This window comes from Amblyomma maculatum, chromosome 1 (genome assembly GCF_055883805.1).
Source record: "Amblyomma maculatum isolate TAMU_Amacu chromosome 1, ASM5588380v1, whole genome shotgun sequence".
NCBI lineage: Eukaryota > Metazoa > Arthropoda > Arachnida > Ixodida > Ixodidae > Amblyomma > Amblyomma maculatum.
Genome location: NC_139344.1, coordinates 426,815,467 through 426,835,683, shown reverse-complemented (window position 1 = coordinate 426,835,683; position 20,217 = coordinate 426,815,467). Strand labels below are relative to the sequence as shown.

Here is a 20,217-nt window from a genome sequence, read left to right as displayed (position 1 = left end):
ATGGTTCCAACTACCGCACGATCGCGCTTATTTCGCATGCTAGCAAGGTGATGTTGAAAATCCTCCAAGGTAGGCTGCAGCAGTATGTGGATCGGGAGCTTCCGGACGTGCAAGCTGGGTTTCGCAAGGGCAGAGGAACTAGAGACCAAATTGCCAACCTTCGCTGGATCATGGAAAAAGCAAGAGAGTTCCAGAAACCCATCTACTTCTGCTTTATTGATTATGCAAAAGCGTTTGACTGCGTAGATCACAGCAGATTGTGGCTAGCTCTCCAAGAGATGGGAGTTCCAATTCACCTCATCTGTCTCCTCAGGAACCTGTATGAAGGGCAAGAGGCCACAGTCAGAACTGGGCATGGTCTTACTGATTGGTTTCCGATCGAGAAAGGAGTGAGGCAAGGCTGCATACTGTCGCCCTGCCTATTTAACCTATATGCAGAGTGCATCATGAAGAAGGCCGGTCTGGACGAGTCTTCAGCTGGAGTGAAGATTGCTGGAAAGCGTATCAACAACCTTAGATAAGCGGATGATACCACTTTAATGGCAGAAAGTGAAGTGGAACTCAAGAGACTTCTGATGCGCGTACAAGAAGAGAGTGAGAAATTTGGGCTTAAACGAACATTAAAAAGACAAAGATCATGGCGTCTTGCCCTATCAAGTCCTGCAGCATCAATGAACAAGAAGTGGAAGCTGTGACCGATTTTCTCTTCTTGGGCTCCAAGATTACCTCGGAAGGAGACTGCAGCCATGAAATTAGGAGACGCCTGCTTCTGGGAAAGAGAGCAATTGTTAGCCTTGACCGCCTAGTAAAGAGCAGAGACATTAGTCTGCCAACCAAGATCCGTATAACTCGTGCTATGGTCTTTCCAGTTGTGATGTATGGATGCGAGAGTTGGACTGTGAAAAAGGCTGACCGCCGAAGAATTGACGCATTTGAATTGCGGTGCTGGCGAAGACTCTTGAGAGTTCCTTGGACTGCCAGAAGATCAAATCAGTCGATATTGTCGACCATAAACCCTGACTGCTCATTGGAGGGTCAAATTCTAAAGTTAAAGCTCAGCTACTTTGGTCATCTGATGAGAAGAGAGGAGTCGCTGGAGAAAGATTTGATGTTGGGAAAGGTTGAGGGTCGCCGGAGAAGGGGTAGGCAGCGAACGCGATGGTTAGATGGCATCCTCGAGTCACTGCAGATGAAGTTATGTGATGTTAGGAAGATGGTGAGAGACCGGAAAGCGTGGCGTGACATGGTCCATAGGGTGACGAAGAGTCGGACACGACTGAACGACTGAACTGAACTGAACTGTTGTAGTTAAGCTGCCTTCCTGAAGCGAAAATGTGACGTCAAGGAAATTGATTGTATATCTAAAGTACGTGTGCGAGAATGATATATAAGGGTGCAGGTTGCTGAAATCGGCAATAACTGATAAGAGCTAGGCTTTGCCATCGCTGTATACGTCTTAGCCAAATGGACTACAAACAGAAAATAAACAAGGTGCGACAATAAAGAGCTTTACGTGTAACCATGCCTACAAGCTTTCCCGTTTAACCAGAGCTACATACGCACAGCTACATACAGCAATTTTTTCATAATCGTTCGCAGACGTTGAGCAAAAAGGCGCTAGTGGATTAGTGGGAAAATTCCGGCTCATTTAGTCCAGTTGAAAATTTTGCCCAGTTGAAAATTTCAGCTTCTAATGCGTCTACTGCTGAAAACGTTGGTCAGGACTGCGAAGCTTCGCGATCGGATGTAGCTGAAAAGCGGCTGCATAGCCCTCTTTTACGAGTTAACTATATTTGATCCCTTAAAAAGAGGTGATATAATTTCACTGATCGCTTTGAAGTTACTGGCATATTACCAGCTTATGTGTTTCCAGATACTTGTTGTTGATGAAATAAGGCACACAAGTGGCTTCGCTCAAAGGTAATGTTTTGGGAATTGCGCATAAGAATTCATAGTGTCTTGCTGTACACAATATTGATTGGCCCATTTTCCTCCACAACACTTGTTTGCAGGTTCGAACAGGAGGAAGAATCCAGGACATCGCAGGAAAAGATGCAACGCGAAGTCGAGCGGCGGTACTTGGAACTCGGGCGGATCAGGTAAGATTATAGCGGTTTTGCCAATAGGCGGGGGTCCCATATAAGTGATACCAAGGTTGTAAAACATATACGGTGTACTGAAACCAATTAAGAGCTTTTGAGAGTTGCCTTTTTTAGTCTGTACTATTTTTATTCACAAAAGTTAGTGAGTAAAGACTAACTATTCAACGTTTTAATTACTGACTACGACAAAGTATCAGTGCAAAAGTTGTAGATCGTCCCAAAAAGCGACTAGCTAGGTTGTTTCCATTAAGCTGCGATTTGCGTAACTTTATCGGCCTTCAAGAAAGCTTTCATATTACCAGCTTTTAATTTTAAATCGCTCGTCCATTGTACACAGGAAACGTCATTGGCGCAAGCGCTGCAGTGAAAAGCGGGTTTCATTTTCTGAGGCACCTCTTGGTACTGTGAAATGACGTTGTTGTTACATGGAAGCTTCTTCTTACGGCACGAGCTATTTACAGCCAGTAACAAAAAAAAATACCTTGCGTAATCGCTAACTGGATGGGATCAACGCGGCTGTCCGTTTCTCAAGACAATCTACAACTTTTGTTTTGGCACTTCGTTCCTAAAGCCAGTAAAAGCTAGCTAATAAGTCCTTACTAAAAAATTATTTTTGGCGAACAAAAATATTTGTCTACGCAAGGCGACTGCCAACAGCCTTGAACTGGTTACACAACGCTAAACATAGCGTGTTTAAATCTTTGATTGTGTAGGACAGGCATTCGGCTGCGGAATCTTCAGCACCTGACGCTCAAGGAAGGCGACGACGACAACCGCAGAACACTCGCCACGACGCTCGTGCGTATATGCTGAAAAAGGCTATGACCGATCGCCGGACGTTCTGCTCATTAATTGTTCGCGGCATAGCGTCCTGTACAAGGTCTATTATTACAAGTGGAGGAGGTGATAGCGATCCCCTCACCCTAGAGCTCCGCAGCCGAACCTTACCAGTCTCTTTTGCGACGCGATGCCTGAGACCATCGCACGGCCTGCCCCACCCTTCTCGTTAGCTGTCATCTGTCCTGGCTTAGTGCGGCAATATGACCCGCCATCTTCAGCGGCACAGATGGCACGAATATGGAAGAGTTTTTGGTGTCTATATATGAACGCAGCAAGCTGGACGACGCCGTGAAGCTCACCAATGTTATATTTCATTTGAGCGGCGTTGCCAACCTGTGGTTCCGACACCACGAGGCTGGCATCTCTAGCTGAACGGCACGGCTTTCAAAATAAGCCTGACCGTTCTGGCCGTCCTGGTGTCTGCAAGCTTCGCGTCGAGCAAAGCATGCGAAGTCGCACACAACAAACCGGCGAAAATTTCACCATGCATACATAGAGGATGTCGTCGACCTCTGCAAGCGCGAAAACCCTACCATGAGCGAGGCTGATATGATCAAGAACATTATGAAAGGCATTGACGATGATGCCTTCTAGATGCTCGTCGCCAAAAATCCACAGTGTCCGATGTCATCAGCTCCTGCCAAAGCTTCGATGAGCTGAGCAAACAACGGCTTTCTACACGACGTGCTGGCATTCACGAGGCCACCCTTTTCAACTCGGCACTCGTCAATGATGGTGCTCTGGACCACCAGTAGCGCCTTCAGCACAATCAGCAGTTTGTCCGTGGGGGGGAAGTCGCAGGCCAGTTTTCCTTGTCCACATGCTCGCCAGCGCCTGCGCCTGAGCCGCCGCTTTATGCACCCTCATTGATATATGCGCAGTCCAGAAAGCTGCTTTTCTGCCCTATGCCATGTTGACAGTTTTTCGTAGCTCAAGTGCTATTTACGTTTGTAACCCGTGCCCCTGGTCTACCACTTTACTGCGTGGCCAATCGTTTGGTAGCATTGCCTTGCTCGATCCCACCGCCACCTACCCCATCGTTGATAACACCGCCGACCTTTACATCAGCACTTTAACGTTTTTTCTCTCGCCACTCCATCTCCTTTTTTTTTTTCATCGGTCCATCGACGCTGGCCTCACGCCTAGCTATACAACGAGCCCAACTTGTCGCCATCCTACAACGTGTCGCAGCTTCGTTTGTCTCGCAGCAACCTTCGCTGGGCCCCACAACTACTGTGCCCATCGTATTGATACCGACAGCCATTCCCCTTTGCGTTAACGTCCGTACAGCGTCTCAGCTGCTGAGCGCTGCATCATTGCGCATAATTGACTAACAGGTGACCAACATGCTCCAGCGCAAAAGGATCCAGCCGTAGCACAGCCCTTAGCCGTCTCCGGTTCCTGGTCAAGAAAAAAGAAGATGCCATCCGATTCTGCATAGACTGCCGCCGACTTAAGATACCACGCAAGGAAGTTTTACCCTCTTCCTCGTATCGACGACGCTCGACAGCCTGCAGGGGGCAGATTTATTTTTTCATTAGAGCTGCGTTCCTGTGACTGGCAGGTGCCGATGGCAGAGGCCGATCGCTCAAAAAACCGCTTTAGTCAAACCCGAATTAATTTAATGTCATACGCTTCGGCTTATGCAGTGCTCCCGCCACCTTCGAGCGCATGATGGACAACCTACTCAGAGGGCTCAAATGGCACACATCCCTGTGTTACCTGGACTACGTTTTCATATTTTCCCCGGGTATTTCATCTCACCTTTCGCAGCTTCAGATTTTTCTGCGATGCCTGACCGGCGCTGGCCTGCAACTAAATTTCAAGAAATGCTGCATCAGAGCTCGTCAGCTTACTAATTTCACAAGTGTCGTCTCAAAGGATCGCGTTTTTCCGGATCCGTCAAAGTTGCACGCTGGGGCAAAATTTCTCAAGCTCACTACTGAGAAATAACTCCGCAGCTTTGTCGGCCTACGCTCCTATTTCCGCCGCTTCGTTCGAAAATTTCGCCTATATATCATCGACCCTCTGACCAACCTTCTGTCCAGCCACTACCTTTGATCCTGGTCACCACATTGTGATAAAACATTCGCCACACTCCGCCGTCTTTTGCCGACTCCACCAATTCTGCGTCATTCTAACCCTTCTCCCACGGGAATCCGTAGCGATTCCAGCGGCGTCGGTATCGGTGCAGCACTCACTCAGCGGAAGTCTGGCTTTGACGAGTACGTTGGCGCCTACGCCAGCCGGACCCTAACAAAGGCTGAATTCAATTATTTCTTCACCGAGAGTGTTCAGCCATATTCTGGGCAATCGCCAAATTTCACCCCTAACTTTATGGGCGCTCTTTTTATGCGGTCACCGATCATTATACGCCCTCTTCTTGCTGTCTTTGGAAGATTCCTCCTGTCGACTGGCGTGTCGGGACTCCAAGAATACGACATTAACGTCGTTTATCGTTCAGGCCGTAAACATGCTGATGCCTTCTCAAGTTCTCCTCTGCTGTCTGAAGCCACTCGTATATTCGTACTGCATCATTTGTCCGTTCAGCCAACCGATATGACTTCCTGGCAGTGCTGAGACGCACTTCACTCCTGGATCTCTTATCTGGCCGATCGTCACGACCTCCTTTCAGTGGTCTCCATCGCCAGTGCGCCATCGTTTCGCCATCATAGGCGAGCTCCTTTATCGTAGGAATTACCTCCACGATGTTCGCAAGTGTCCCACGTCGGTTTATTCAAGTCCTTCACCAGCCTGCGACAGCGGTACCACTGGCGTCAGAAGTACCGTTTTGTGCGCCGGAATTCATCCAGTCCTGCCCCGAATGTCAGCACTGAAAAAACTCACCTCGCCAGCCCGCAACTCCTTTGCAGCCACTGATCCGCCCAGCCATGCTCTTTGAATGTTTTAGAATTGACATGTACGGCCCTCTTCCCAACACACCACGTGGCAATCGCTGGATCATCGTTACATTCGATCATGTTACACATTATTCCCAAACGTCGTCTCTGCCACCTCCTACAGGCCACGACATAACCTCATTCATCCTCCATCATATCTTTCTTCGCCACGGGGCAGGGACAGAAGTCCTGTCTTCTTATTTGAAGTGTTAGAAGTTCTCATTCGGGAATGCAACGTCGTGCACCCCACCACCTCCGCGTACCATCCGCAGACAAATGGCATCGTCGAGCGCTTCAACTGCACCCTCGGCGACATGCTGGCAATGTATATTGCTTCCGGCCACTGCAAAGACCGCGTTCTTCCATTCGTCACCTATGCTTATAACTTTGCCGCTCAAGCAACCACCGGATTATGTCCATACTTCCTCCTGTACGGCTGTGAGCTTTCTTGTACAATGGACACCATTCTTTCGTACCGACCGGATGCTTCCGAATTCGCGACTGTTTCCAAAGCGCAACTGCTGTTAAATTCCGCCATCTTTCCCGGTTCTTCACTTCTCACGCCAGTAGCAACAGAAAACCACCCGTGATTAATGTACACTCCTTCCTGCTTGCCGTCCAAGCTCTTTGGTCTAGTTATGGGTACCTTCCTGCTGTCCCGATCTTTCCTGAAACTTTTTCACCAAGTCCCAGCCTGGCCCCTACCACATCCTCAAGCAAACATCCCTGGTTAATCTCATCGAACCTTTTACATCTTCCACTGACCATCGTCGCCGCAACCGTGAAATAGTACATTGTAAGCGCCTGAAACCATATTACGATCCTGCCTTAGTCACTGCGCCATAAGCCGCCAGGATGTGCCTTTTCTCCAAGGGAAAGTTGTAGGACAGACATTCGGCTCCGGAATCTCTAGCTCCTAACGATCAAGGAAGACGGCGACGACAACCTCAGAACGCTCGCTCCGACGCTCGTGCGTGGTCTGGAAAATGCTACGACTGATCACTGAAAGTTCTGCTCATTGCTCGCGGCGTAGCGTCCTATACAAGGTCTTTTATTATACATTTGCATTTAGCTGGCATGTTCTCATTGAAAAGTTGTGTACTCATACGATGGGTTTTGAAATGAAGTAGAAACCACTGGCCCGTTCTCGTTTTTCCTTTAACACTCGCGAGTAACAAATATAAACGCCATGCCGTCAACGTTCATACGGAAATCAGAGAGATAAAAACAAAGGGGGCAACTCTAAATCCCAAATTACGTTGAACAAAGGTGTATAGTGGTCTCAGCCTGTAGCAAGCAAGATGTGATGCCTACTTTCAGGTCACTGGCCTTTTTCACGGGAATCATTGGGATACTTATCCTCTGGCTGTGCCTAAGCCCGTCGATCCTGATGAACGTGAAAAATAGTCCTAAAGAAACAGGAATGACTCCCCTGGCCTTTAACGCGATAACATCAAATACCCTGTTCTTTTGGAAATCCGGCGTCGGCGTTTATGTCGCTTTGAGAGGGGCGCCATTCCACCCCGCCTCCACTCCTCGAATGCAGCTTCCTCGCTAGCAACCCGCGGAGGGTACAAAGGGACAAGGGCGGGGACGACACAGCATTAACACTCAAATGTTATTTATTGTACTTGGAAATCAGAGTACTATGCCCGCTAGCTACACAACATCAATAAAGTTGTATTTGGAAGGAGTAGGCTATATATGAACGGGACCAGCTGGGGAATGGGGTGTGATTTTAGTATGGCGGCGGGATCTCCCGTGCACGCCACATTCTTCGGATAAATCCAGACCATGGCATCTGACGCGGGAAGCGGCGAGAGTGTGTGGCATTTACCAGTCGCTTCGCTGTTGGGAACCAGAAGACAGGCGGTCGTGCACGACGGGTCTTCCCGTGTGCACCGCATACTCCGTGCCAGCTATCCCCCGCCATTTGCCGGGAGAGGCGGCGGGAGACGACCGCTCGCGTTTTAGGCCGGATTCAGAAATGGATGCAGACAAGGTATACGCTTGGGCATGTTTATCGGTGCAGCGCATTTACGACGAGTACGAGAGGATACACAGAGCGCTGTGTCTGTGTCTCCTCTCGTCATAAATGCGCTGCACCGATACTAAAAACGGATCCAGAAGCGCTCTATCGTCTCCTCGCGGGAACTCTCTACATGAATTCCCGTAGAAGTCTTGGTGGTGCATCCATCGCAGGTTCCCCCTCCCCTCAAGGGGAGGTAATTACCTCTTCTCCCAGCCGACGCTGCCTCCACGTTCGATAGGGTGGTGGAGGTCGTCGCGGTGATGGAGGAGGAAATTGGTTTTCTACACGTTTTATGACAAAAATCACTGGCTAGCTTCCGACAGCTAGTATTTGACAGGTGGAAAGACCGGGAACTGATTGGTCATAGCTTTGTGTGACGTCACGAAACTATGTGACATGGCGGAGTTCAGGAGCTGCCAACTCGGGCACTCCTTAGCGATGGGAGGGTGGGATGGAAATTGAACGCGACAGGAACCTTGTATCCAGAATCAGACACGCCACCCCTTGACCACGCAGCCATATTCGCACAAATTCGTTAAAGCGAGAAATTAGGTGTGATGGCATTTTACATGATGGGGTACTTTACAACTTTATATTAATAAGATGTGAGTAAGAGAGAGAGAGAGAGAGAGAGAGAGAGAGAGTATAATTGGGCTTAAAAAGATAATAAAAAAATAATCTGCCTGTGACACTTTCGTATAGCAGGTTGCTAATGACTATGTCTGGAATAATAGAGGAACATATAAAAGACCACAGATTAAGCGGCTAGCAAAGGCAATTAACTAAAACGGAGAACCACAAGGAGAGCCGGTAAAAGCATGTCATTCATGTTGTCGCCTTACACATTTCAAGGTGGAGCTTCAGTATATCTCACCAACCTTTAAAATGTCCTGTCGTTACGCTGGTGTTTTTTGTTCAAGAAAGAATTGCATTGCAAGATTTATTAACTGCAGTGGATAAACAATTTGTCAATTAACCTTTGGCGACGGAGTTTGGCTGTTACGTACGCCACATTAAAGTATACACTGTTAAAAAAATAAGAATCTGTTTTTATTCCAGATCCCAGGCTAAGGTATGAAAGACTAGGTGGATTTTCTTGATCTGACGTATTAATTGCAGATGAGATAAGTGAATAGCATTAGTACTGCGCATTAAGGCAGATGCGGCAGTTTTTCGTACCGGAAATTTTTTCACAGTTCTTTAAACGTGTTCATCTATTCACGTCTGACCGCTATTTGTATGGCCATTAGAGCCTAGAATAGCTATAGTTGTGATAATTTGTGCGAACTGTTATTTCTGCTGCTCCTTAGCTCTAGTTTGAGAGAAAGAATTTTGCAATATTTTGCTCAAAATTTTTATATTGACTCCAGTAGCACACAAGGGCCTCGAGGCAATGACAGACGATCAGTGTTCACAAAGGTCAGCAATTCTCTCTATTTTCTAATCATATGCTATATACTCAGTGACTAGATATTATATTTCTGCGCCGATTTCTGGCCATGCTGGAAGGCATTCAGACAGAAAGCACTCAGCAAAGGAGCACGCATGAAACATAAGCGAGACAGCATAACAGCCATGGAGCTTCATGAATATGACTAACACCAGCAGGTGCCCTTGCGTTTACAGGTTCGTTCGACTTTCTGCGATTGCGTACAAAAGAGAAAATAAGAAAGAACAAAGCTCATGCGACAATTACTGTCGCCTAATTACACGAGATTCAGCGACAACTATACGACTATTATCGTTTCGTGACTCGCTATGGTAAAGAACTTGAGAGGGACATAGTTGTACGTATTGTTACAGAGCACCCTGTTTAGTTTTGCTCTGCCCCGCGGCTAACAGCGCAAATGCAGGTATGGGGCGCTCGCTGACGAAGTGACGCTGTAAAATTAGATGTACTGCGTTTATTTGGCTACGCTTCGACTTAGCATTCATCTGGTGTAGCCATATACCTTCCACACTGAACGGTTGCCTTTATGTTCCTGCTCCTCCAATTGTTCCAATCCTCCAGATGGTTTCCAAGGCGAGCGCCACCTTGTTAATTCTGCTACTGCTGCAGCACCGCTATGGTGATCTAGAATATTTTAGAGCACCACATCGAACGCGAAGTCCAAGTATCGGGCCTTGAACAACAAAATGAGGTTGAGTTCTACTGTCATCAGATTGCGCATTCATCTGCTGTCGGTATACCTTTCTCAATGCAAGCAACCCTCATCTTTGTTCTTCTGAGTTGCAGAAACCCCCCAGATTGTTCTATAGTGGCAGCACCGACTACTGCTGCCCCGACTACCGTTGCTATATATTACGACTACACGGTAGCGGGACCCAAGAACGGTCGTTTAGCAACTGCCGCTGTGAAAGGAAGGGGAACACCACAGCAAACATGAGCTACAAATGACGTCTCTTCCTTTCTTGCTTGCAGTACTTATGCAGATCATTCTTCACAACTTACTAAGGAACGGGTACACACTCGAACCTTAATATTTGCGCACGCTTGTTTCTGGGGCTACAACAGAATCGGAAGAGGTGGTTTTCGGGCTAATTGGCATTCTCGATTTAAGCTCATAGTTTTCAGCGCATTGGCACACGCCCATAGAAAGAGACAGAAGAAAAAAAAGACGAACGCAACTTTGACTGACAACTGTTTATTTAGCGGTTAAGCAATCTCAGACCTGCATAACACCTTTATAGACTTTGAAATGAACGTTTTTTTTTATGCGACAAAAATTAATGAGCATGCTGCAGAGTCTGCATTAGAGCAATGCGAAAGCACGGATGCTGCTGTTGGTTGCTTGTGGTTGCTTCTAGTTGCTTAATTGACTTCTTGTTTACTCATTTTATTGTTTGGTACTTTCAAATTGCGCGCCAATCCCTTCCTACGGCCTTTTTCGGCTCTACTTCCGGTTGCATGAAGTCACATCCTTGACGTCACCGTAACTGACTGACCTTAATAATCATTTTAGTCTTTGGTACTTTCAAATTTCACGCCAATCCCTTCCTATGCCCTTTTTTGGCTTGACTTCAGGTTGCTTGACGTCACCTTAGTCGACTGATTTAATTAACTATATAGTATCTGATACATTCAAATTTAGCTCCAGCTAAATTAATTTCGCTAAACCAATTTCGCCTTTACTTTTACATTTTCTGCCTCTAATTACCTAATTAACTTGTTGACCTAATTATTTTTTGGACACAACATCACTTCACCCTCTATCGATTGACGCCACTCATTAACCTCTAACACTTTTCAATTACAACTGCTGCGGACATGATTTTACTGAGCGAAGTAATGCTTTCGCTATAAAAAAACAATGTGTCGCTAACGCATCAGTTCAGTGTTGCGCGATGAGCATCAGCGTTCACAATGCCTTATCAGAGGCGACTTGTGAGAAAGCACACGTGAGTTCTCTTATTTCTTTAAGAACGAAAAAGTTTAACATTTAACCTAATGGTGTAGACATTACAGGCAGCGATAGACGCCAACCAAATCGAGCATCATCGTTGTTATTGCTTGATGATGCTCAAAGTTGAGGCTTAAAACTATCCAAGGCGTTCTTATTGTAAAACAGGTATTCGGCTCTGATATGTTCAGCGCCATAACGCCTCTTCCTGTCGCCACTCCATCTTCCCTCGAAGTTTTCCACTGGTCCATTGACGCTGGCCTGACGCCCTTACAACGTGCCCAGCTTGTCGCCATCCTATAACGTTTTGCGGCTTCGTTCGACTCCCAGCAACCTTCGTTGGGGCGCACAACTGCCGTTACTCACCGCATTGATACCGGCACGCATGCCCCTTTGCGCCAGCGTCCGTACCGTGTTTCAGCCGCCGAGCGCCGCATTATTGACGAACAGGTGACTGGCATGCTCTAGCGCAACGTGATCCAACCGTCGCACAGCCCTTGGGCGTCTCCGGTCGTCCTGGTCAAGGAAAAAGACGGTTCCATCCGATTCTGTATAGACTACCGCCGACTGAACAAGATTACGTGCAAGGACGTTTATCCTCTCCCTCGTATCGACGACGCCTTTGACTGCCTGCAGGGAGCTGAGTTCTTTTCTTCAGTAGACCTGCGTTCCGGCTATTGGCAGGTGCCGATGGCAGAGGCCGATCGCCCAAAAACCGCTTTCGTCACACCCGATGGGCTGTATGAGTTTAATGTCATGCCATTCGGACTATGCAATGCCCCTGCCACATTCGAACGCATGATGGACAACATACTCAGAGGGCTCAAATGAAACACTTGCCTTTGTTACCTGGACGACGTTGTCATCTTTTCCCCAGATTTTCCATCTCACCTCCAGCGCCTTGAGACAGTTCTGCGATGCCTGACCGACGCTGGCCTCCAATTAAATTTAAAGAAGTGCCGTTTCGGAGCACGACAGCTAACCATTCTCGGGCATGTCGTCTCCAAGGATGGCGTTCTTCCCGATCCGGCAAAACTGCGCGCTGTGGCAGAATTTCCCAAGCCAACTAATGTGAAAGAACTCCGCAGCTTCGTCGGCCTCTGCTCGTACTTCCGCCGCTTCGTTCGCAATTTCGCCACAATCATCAACCCTCTCAACAAGCTTCTGTCCAGCCACGATCTTTCAGCCTGGTCTCCACACTGTGATGATGCCTTCGCGACACTCCGCCACCTTCTGACGACTCCGCCAATCTGCGTCATTTCGACCCTTCTTCTCCCACGGAAATCCACACTGATGCCAGCGACGTCGGCCTCGGCGCAGTACTTGCTCAGCGGAAGTCGGGCTTTGATGAGTACGTTGTCGCTTACGCCAGTCGGACCCTAACAAAAGCTGAAGCAAACTATTCCGTCACCGAGAAAGAGTGTCTCGCTATCATCTGGGCAATAGCAAAATTTCGCCCCTACTTGTATGGCCGTTCTTTTGATGTCGTCACCGATCATCACTCCCTCTGCTGGCTGTCTTCTTTGAAAGATCCTTCTGGTCGACTGGCCCGTTGGGCTCTGAGGCTCCAAGGATACGACATTAACGTCATCTATCGCTCTGGCCGTAAAAATGCCGATGCTGATGCTCTCTGACGTTCTCCATTGCCGTCTGAAGCCCCCCCTGCTATATCCGTTCTACATCCCACCGACATGCCCACCGATATGACTTCCGAGTAACGCAAAGACGCATAGGTCACTTCACTCCTAGATTTTTTATCTGGCCGCGCTTCACGACCTCCTTGCCGCGCTCTTCGTCGCCAGTCTCACCATTTCGCCGTCAGAGACGAGCTCCTCTACCGTAGGAATTACCTCCCGGATGGTAGAAAGTGGCTGCTTGTAATCCCGACCCATCTGCGCTCTGTGATTTGCTCCCATTACCACGACAATCCCCAGTGTGCCCACTCAGGCTTATTGAAAACCTTCACTCGCCTGCGACAGCGGTACTACTGGCGTGGGATGTACCGTTATGTTCGTCGGTTCGTCCAGTCCTGCCAAGAGTGTCAGCGCCGAAAACACCCACCTCGCCAGCCCGCCGCTCCTCTGCAGCCGCTGACCTGCCCAGCTCAGCCCTTCGAGCGCGTTGGAATCGACATGTACGACCCGCTTCCTAGCACATCAACAGGCAATCGCTGGATCATCGTTGCAATTGATCATCTCACACGCTACACCGAAACGGCATCTTTGCCATCTGCTACAGCCCAAGACATTGCCTCCTTCATTCTCCATTACATCATTCTTCGCCACGGGGCTCCCAAAGAATTGCTGAGCGACAGAGGTCCCACCTGAAATTGTCGAAGCTGTTCTTAGAGAATGCAAAATCGTTCATCGCGCCACCTCCGCGTACCATCCGCAAACAAATGGAATGGTTGAGCGTTTTAACCGCACCATGGGCGACATGCTGGCAATGTATGTCGCTTCCGACCATTCCAACTGGGACCGCGTTCTTCCATTCGTCACATTCGCTTATAACTCTGCCACTCAAGCAACAACAGGATTCTCGCCATACTTCCTTCTGTACGGTCGTGAGCCCTCTTGTACCATGGACACCATTCTCCCTTACCGACCGGATTCTTCTGAATTCACGACTGTTTCACAAGCTGCAACTTATGCTGGAGAATGCCGCCAGCTTGCTCGGTCCTTCACGGCAGCATCCTTTACAAGATGCCTAATCGTTGCATGTTCTTCGTGCAGATCCTCGCGGCTGTTGCTGTTTCGCTTTTTTGCGACTTCGACTCAAGAGCGCCTGCGCAACCATCAAGCTTGCGGCACGTGGATGGGACCATCAGCTTCGCTACGGACTGCCATGTCACCCTTGTTGGTGATATACCTGGCGTGCTCCCCTGGGCACCTGACGGCTTCCCACGTGCATGTCTACACCGTCCAATCACCATCGGCCCTTGGTCTACGTCAGCTCTTCCTCGGACTATAAATCGGACCGCACCGGCGTACCGCTTCAGTGGGCAGGACGGCAGCAGCCTTTACAAGATGCCTAATCGTTGCATGTTCTTCGTGCAGATCCTCGCGGCTGTTGCTGTTTCGCTTTTTTGCGACTTCGACTCAAGAGCGCCTGCGCAACCATCAAGCTTGCGGCACGTGGATGGGACCGTCAGCTTCGCTACGGACTGCCATGTCACCCTTGTTGGTGATATACCTGGCGTGCTCCCCTGGGCACCTGACGGCTTCCTACGTGCATGTCTACACCGTCCAATCACCATCGGCCCTTGGTCTACGTCAGCTCTTCCTCGGACTATAAATCGGACCGCACCGGCGTACCGCTTCAGTGGGCAGGACGGCAGCAGCCTTTACAAGATGCCTAATCGTTGCATGTTCTTCGTGCAGGTATGTTACCTAAAGAACGCTCACTGCGTTCGATCTGATGATCGTTGTTTGCTGCTGTTTTCCTGCCCACACAGTTTTGTTACCTTCTGTTCAAATGCTGTATTTTGCTTTTCTCGCCTTCTACAAAGCGGGGACGTTGAACAAAACCCAGGCCCCCCTAAACGATCAGTCTCAGCTAACTCGTCTAAACATCTTAGTGGGAAGCGGGCAACGCGTTTCAATACTGACTTGTCCTCCACTCCGGGGGTCGCAGACGTTCTTTCTGAGCTCTCGCAACTGATTGCTGGCCAAGAACGAATCGCTAGTGACATTACAGATATTAAGAAAACTTTTTCCGCTCGCCTTGATGTTCTCGAAGCCCGTGTTTCATCACTGGAATCATCTGCAACTCCTTCAGCCTCTGAGTCATTGAGCGCTAACCTCCGTTCGGACATTACCTCATTAAAAAAAACAATATCCAACTTGGTTGTAAAGAATGAAGACTTAGAAAACCGGTCAAGGCGGAAAAATCTTGTTGTGCACGGTCTACATGAGAGTCCTGATGAAGATGGCGCCAGTTTATTGTCCAAAATCCGCAAAATATTTACTGAAAATCTTCGCATAGAATGTCCGCGCATTGAGCGTTGTCACCGCATCGGCAGACCCAGTGATGGACGTACACGACCTGTCATTCTAAGGATCCTCGACTTCAGTGAGAAGATTGTTGTCATGAAAAACGTATCGAAACTCAAAGGGGAAGATTTTTACATCACTGAGGATTTCTCTGCGAGCGTCCGTGCCCTTCGTAAAAAAATATGGAATGCATCTTCCTCGCTTCGTGACGGTGGTTCAAAAGTGAAGCTTCGGTACAATCACGCTTTCATTGATGGTGTCAGGTACACATGGGATGAAGCTTCGAGTAGCTTGAAACGGGACCCCCATCACGATGCGACCGAATCTTCTGAGCTTCATTCGTTACCCTGTCATGAAGCTACCGAATCTAGTGAGCTTCCTCCATTACCCCGTTGACGTTCGCCTAGCTCGCCACCAAGTCTCGTTGTCTTAAATCTTAATGCTAGAAGCATCTCTAACAAACTCCCTGATCTTCTCGCGCTTGTGTCCTCCCATGACCCTCACATTATTGGCATCACTGAAACCTGGCTTCACCCTGACATATATGACTCTGAATTTACCCCACCTGGTTACCTTGCTATCCGTGCTGACAGGCATGAGGGCAAAGGAGGTGGTGTTGCTTTACTTCTGCGTTCTTATCTTAGATTTTCTATACTTCCTGCTCCATGCAACACCGAGTCAATTTGGTGCAAGCTTTATTTAGAAAAACAGACTGTTATTGTTGGCGTTTTTTACCGACCCCCCGGAACCTCTGCTGATGTTTTGCACTCTGTTGGTCAGTTCATACATAGCCTTTCAGTATCAAACATTCTTCATGGGTGAGTTCAATGTGCCTTGTATTCACTGGCCATCGATGTGTTATTCTGGCCGTGACGCTTCTTTAGCAAAAGAGTTGATGGATCTCTCACTCTCTCTTGGACTCACTCAAATAGTTACGCTTCCCACCAGGCTGAATTCATTGCTAGACTTAATCTTTCTAAGCCCCAACCTAATAGACACCGGGTTTAAGTGTACGGTTGTCGATGGTATTTCTGACCATGAAGCAGTTCTCCTTACCCTGTCCCGCTTCTCTAGTAACCCACAGTACTCCTTCACGTCATTTCCGGATTTCCATCACGCAGACAACTCCGTAATCGACAAACTAGCCGAGTGCTTCGACGCCTTCTGCGCGCTCAGCCGTGACGGCGACGTTAATGACCTTGTTGAATATTTCGAAAAAATTGTTAGACTGTGCATTAAACAGTTTGTTCCCGTCAAAACAAAGAAAAGAAATCCTACTCTTCCTTGGATTAATCGCGATGTTTTACAGATGTCACGTCGTGTAGCCCGGCTGAGACGCATGGCACGTAACAATAACCCTGATGTTGTTGCTCGATTTCAAGCTGCAAAAAATGAACTTCGAATTAAAATGCACTCTGCTAAAGATTTCTATTTCCGCGTTGAGCTCCAAGGGCTGCTAAGAGATAACCCTCGTAAATTTTGGCGCTCTGTTCTACCCTCAAACACTTCCTCCACCTCATTTGTTATTAATGAAGAAATTGTGACTGACCCTGTTCAAATATCTGATGCATTTAATGCCTACTTTTATTCCGTCTTTGCACGTGATAATAACATGATTCCACCTTTCAGTCTTCCTAATCATGATCATTCTATCTCAGATATCATGGTTAGCACTCCGGGGATTTTAAATCTTATCTTGTGCCTTGACACAAAAAAATGCGCTGGACCGGACTGTATCCCAAACACCTTCCTAGCACGTTATTCCCTCTGGTCATCTCGATATCTCTCAATTATATTTCAAAAATCTCTTTCCACTGGCATTGTCCCTTCCTCATGGAAACTCGCCAATGTACTCCCTCTCTATAAATCCGGCAACAAACAACTGCTTTCTAACTATAGGCCGATCTCTTTAACTGCACATTCATGTAAAATCCTAGAGCACATTATTTATAAACACATTATGGAATTTCTTGAAGCAAATAATCTTCTGTCCAGAGCTCAACACGGGTTTCGTAAGGGGTTTAGTACAGTGACTCAGTTAACCGAATTTGCACATGACATTCTTCTCAGCATAGACGCCGGTAACCAAATCGATGCTATATTCATCGATTTCTCAAAAGCTTTCGACACGGTCCTTCACTCTAAATTGTTATGCAAACTAAAAGTAATTCTCAATAACTCTCAACTCGCTGACTGGATTGCCGATTTCCTCTCATACCGCTCCCAGTCTGTTCGCTTCAATTCCGTCGATTCTTCTTTAGCCGATGTTACCTCAGGTGTTCCCCAAGGCTCTGTCCTTGGCCCTTTGCTATTTTTGCTCTATATTAATGATTTACCTGACAGTATAACCTCCAAGATCCGTCTATACGCCGATGATTGCGTACTGTACCACACTATCAACTCTGTTAATGATCACCTCCTTCTGAATGAGTCTTTTGGTATGTTCCGTGACTGGTGCAATACGTGGCAGATGAACATCAATTTCAGCAAAACAGTTGTCATGTCTTTCACCAACCGCCTATCACCTTCTATTTACGACTATGCATCACTGCAAAGGGTTTATGAATATAAATATCTTGGCGTCGTTTTTTCTCACAATATGCAATGGTCAAAACACACCGATTACATCACAGCTAAAGCTCTTAAAAAGGTAGGTTACTTACGACGCACAGTACAGGATGCTCCTAAAGAAGCAAAATTGCTCATGTACAAAACTCTAATTCGCCCTATTCTTGAATACGCTTCTAATGTCTGGAATCCATACAAGCAATGTGAAATCGATCAAATAGAATCTGTGCAACGTAAAGCTGTAAGATTTATTTTTCGCCGCTACGACTTTCATTTTTCACCCTCATCTGCGATGTCTTCCCTAAACATAAGCCCGCTTGCATCCCGCCGAAAAACTGAGTCCTTAAAACTTCTTCACTCCATAGTTCATTCTGCTAATTGCCTTTCGGAGGGTAAGCATATCTCGTTTTCAAAACCATCTGCAACCAGGAGCCATCACGATCTTAATATCCAACCTTTTTTTGCCCGCACTAACGTTTTCAAATAGTTTTTTTCCGCGCACTGTGGAGTGTTGGAATTCTTTGGATGGCAACATTCGTGCGCTATCAATCTCTGATTTTGCGTCGGCAATTGAGTCGTAGCATTGTATGTTGTTTTTCTAGCGTTTATATTTGTAATGCTTGTATGTACTTTTGTATGCGTGGAATTGTTCCACATTTTTGTACCCACTCCTGCTATAGCCCCTTGAGGGGCTGCAGTATTTTCAAATAAATAAATAAATAAAACCACACGAGATCAAACTGCACTTCTTCCTACTTACCGTACAGACTCTTTGGTCTGGCTATGGGTGCCTTCCTCCAGTCCCGGCCTTTCATCCAAACTTTTGAGCAAGTATCAGGGCCCCTACCGTATTGTCAAGCAAACATCCCCCGTCAACTACCTCATCGAACCCCTTACGTCATCCACTGACCACCGTCGCCACAATCGTGAAATAGTACACAGTAACCGCCTGAAGCCTTACTACGACCCTGCCATCGTCACATCGCCATAATCCGCCTGAATGGCGTCTTTTCGCCCGGGGGAAGTTGTAAAACAGGTATTGGGCACTGATATGTTCGGCGCCTGATATTTTGAAGAGAACGACAACCATGTTCAACGCGCGTGACGGTCAGGAAAGAAAACGACAACGAAGCTCTCTCCCCGACGCTCGGGCGTGCGCTTACAGGTAGGTAGGTAGGTAGCAACTTTAATGATTCAAAAAAGAACCAGGTGAGGGGGGGGGGGGTAAAGGGAAGTGAGGGAGCAGGACGACGATGGGCCCTCAGGCCGCTCTAGATGGCCGGGCACTTTTGAGCTTCGGCGACCCCTCGGGCCCAGCTCACTGTCAGAAGCTGTACCTCCGGCAGCGAGCTGCGCAGAGCAGCCTCCCATCGCTCCTGATGTCTTGGCCCTTGCCACGGGGGCTTGGGTTTGTTCGGGCAGTTCAGGAAGACGTGAGTAAAGTCGGCTCTGGTGCCAGGACACAAGTGGCAGTGAGGAGAGGTTTCGCCACGGTTTATAATAGAGAGAAGGAAAGGGGTCCTGACTGTGGCCGTCTGAAGTCTGCGCCAGAAAGGCTGGTCGCTTTTGGGAAGAGATTTATGCGGAGGAGGGTACAGCAGGCGGGAATTTCTATAAAATACGGTGAGGTCGGGGTAGTTAAGAAGCCGATCTCTGGCACTGCGAGACGAAGGCACCGGGTCGCTCTCAGCCCGGTTGACGAGTGCTCGGGCTTGGGAGTGAGCGGCCGTGTTGCCTGGGTGTTCGCTGTGCGCAGGGACCCAGAGGAGGGTGATGAGGTGATTCGGTGGAGGGGATGATGCTAGAATGTTTGCGGCCGGGGAGTGGATTTTGCGATGGGCATAATTACTAATTGCTGTTTTGGAGTCTGAGAAGATATACTCAGCAGAGGAGTGTGTGATTGCTAGGGCAATTGCTGCTTCTTCAGCTTGCAGGGAATCCTGCAAATTTGGAATGGAGGCACTGACTATCGTGTTGTGGAATCCATCCACGATGGCTAATGCGAAAGCTGGTCGGTTTGAATATTCGGCCGCGTCTACGTAAACTGCCGGAGCGCCAGGAGGGTAGTGCTTGTGCAAAGTCTTGGCTCTAGCTTTCCGTCTCTCACGATTATGCTCCGGGTGGGTATTTTTGGGAAGAGGCGGAATGTAAAGATTGTTGCTAACAGCGGTGGGAGGATTGCGCGTGGCCGAGGTATGACCGGGTAGGTTTATCCCAATTCGGCGCAGAATAATTTGGCCGGTTTCGGTATGTAAGAGTCTGTGGTACTGACTAATGAGGTGAGCTTCTACCAGCGCTTACAGAAGTGCAACGACTGATCGCAGAACGTTCCATTGACTGTTGACGGCGTAGCGCCCTGTTCAAGGACTCCTATTACATTAT

General features: G+C 48.0%; 1 protein-coding gene and 1 pseudogene across 1 annotated transcript; both read left to right on the top strand.

Moving 5' to 3' along the window:
- Positions 1-20,217, top strand: part of LOC146209306 (solute carrier family 13 member 2-like) — a 68,227-nt pseudogene that overhangs the window by 38,626 nt on the left and 9,384 nt on the right.
- LOC146209307 (uncharacterized) lies at positions 14,444-15,974 on the top strand. The gene is made up of 2 exons (XM_084597421.1): positions 14,444-14,546; positions 14,909-15,974. Exons 1-2 carry the CDS (start codon positions 14,444-14,446, stop codon positions 15,661-15,663), a joined length of 858 nt encoding a protein of 285 aa, XP_084453547.1. The 3' UTR covers positions 15,664-15,974.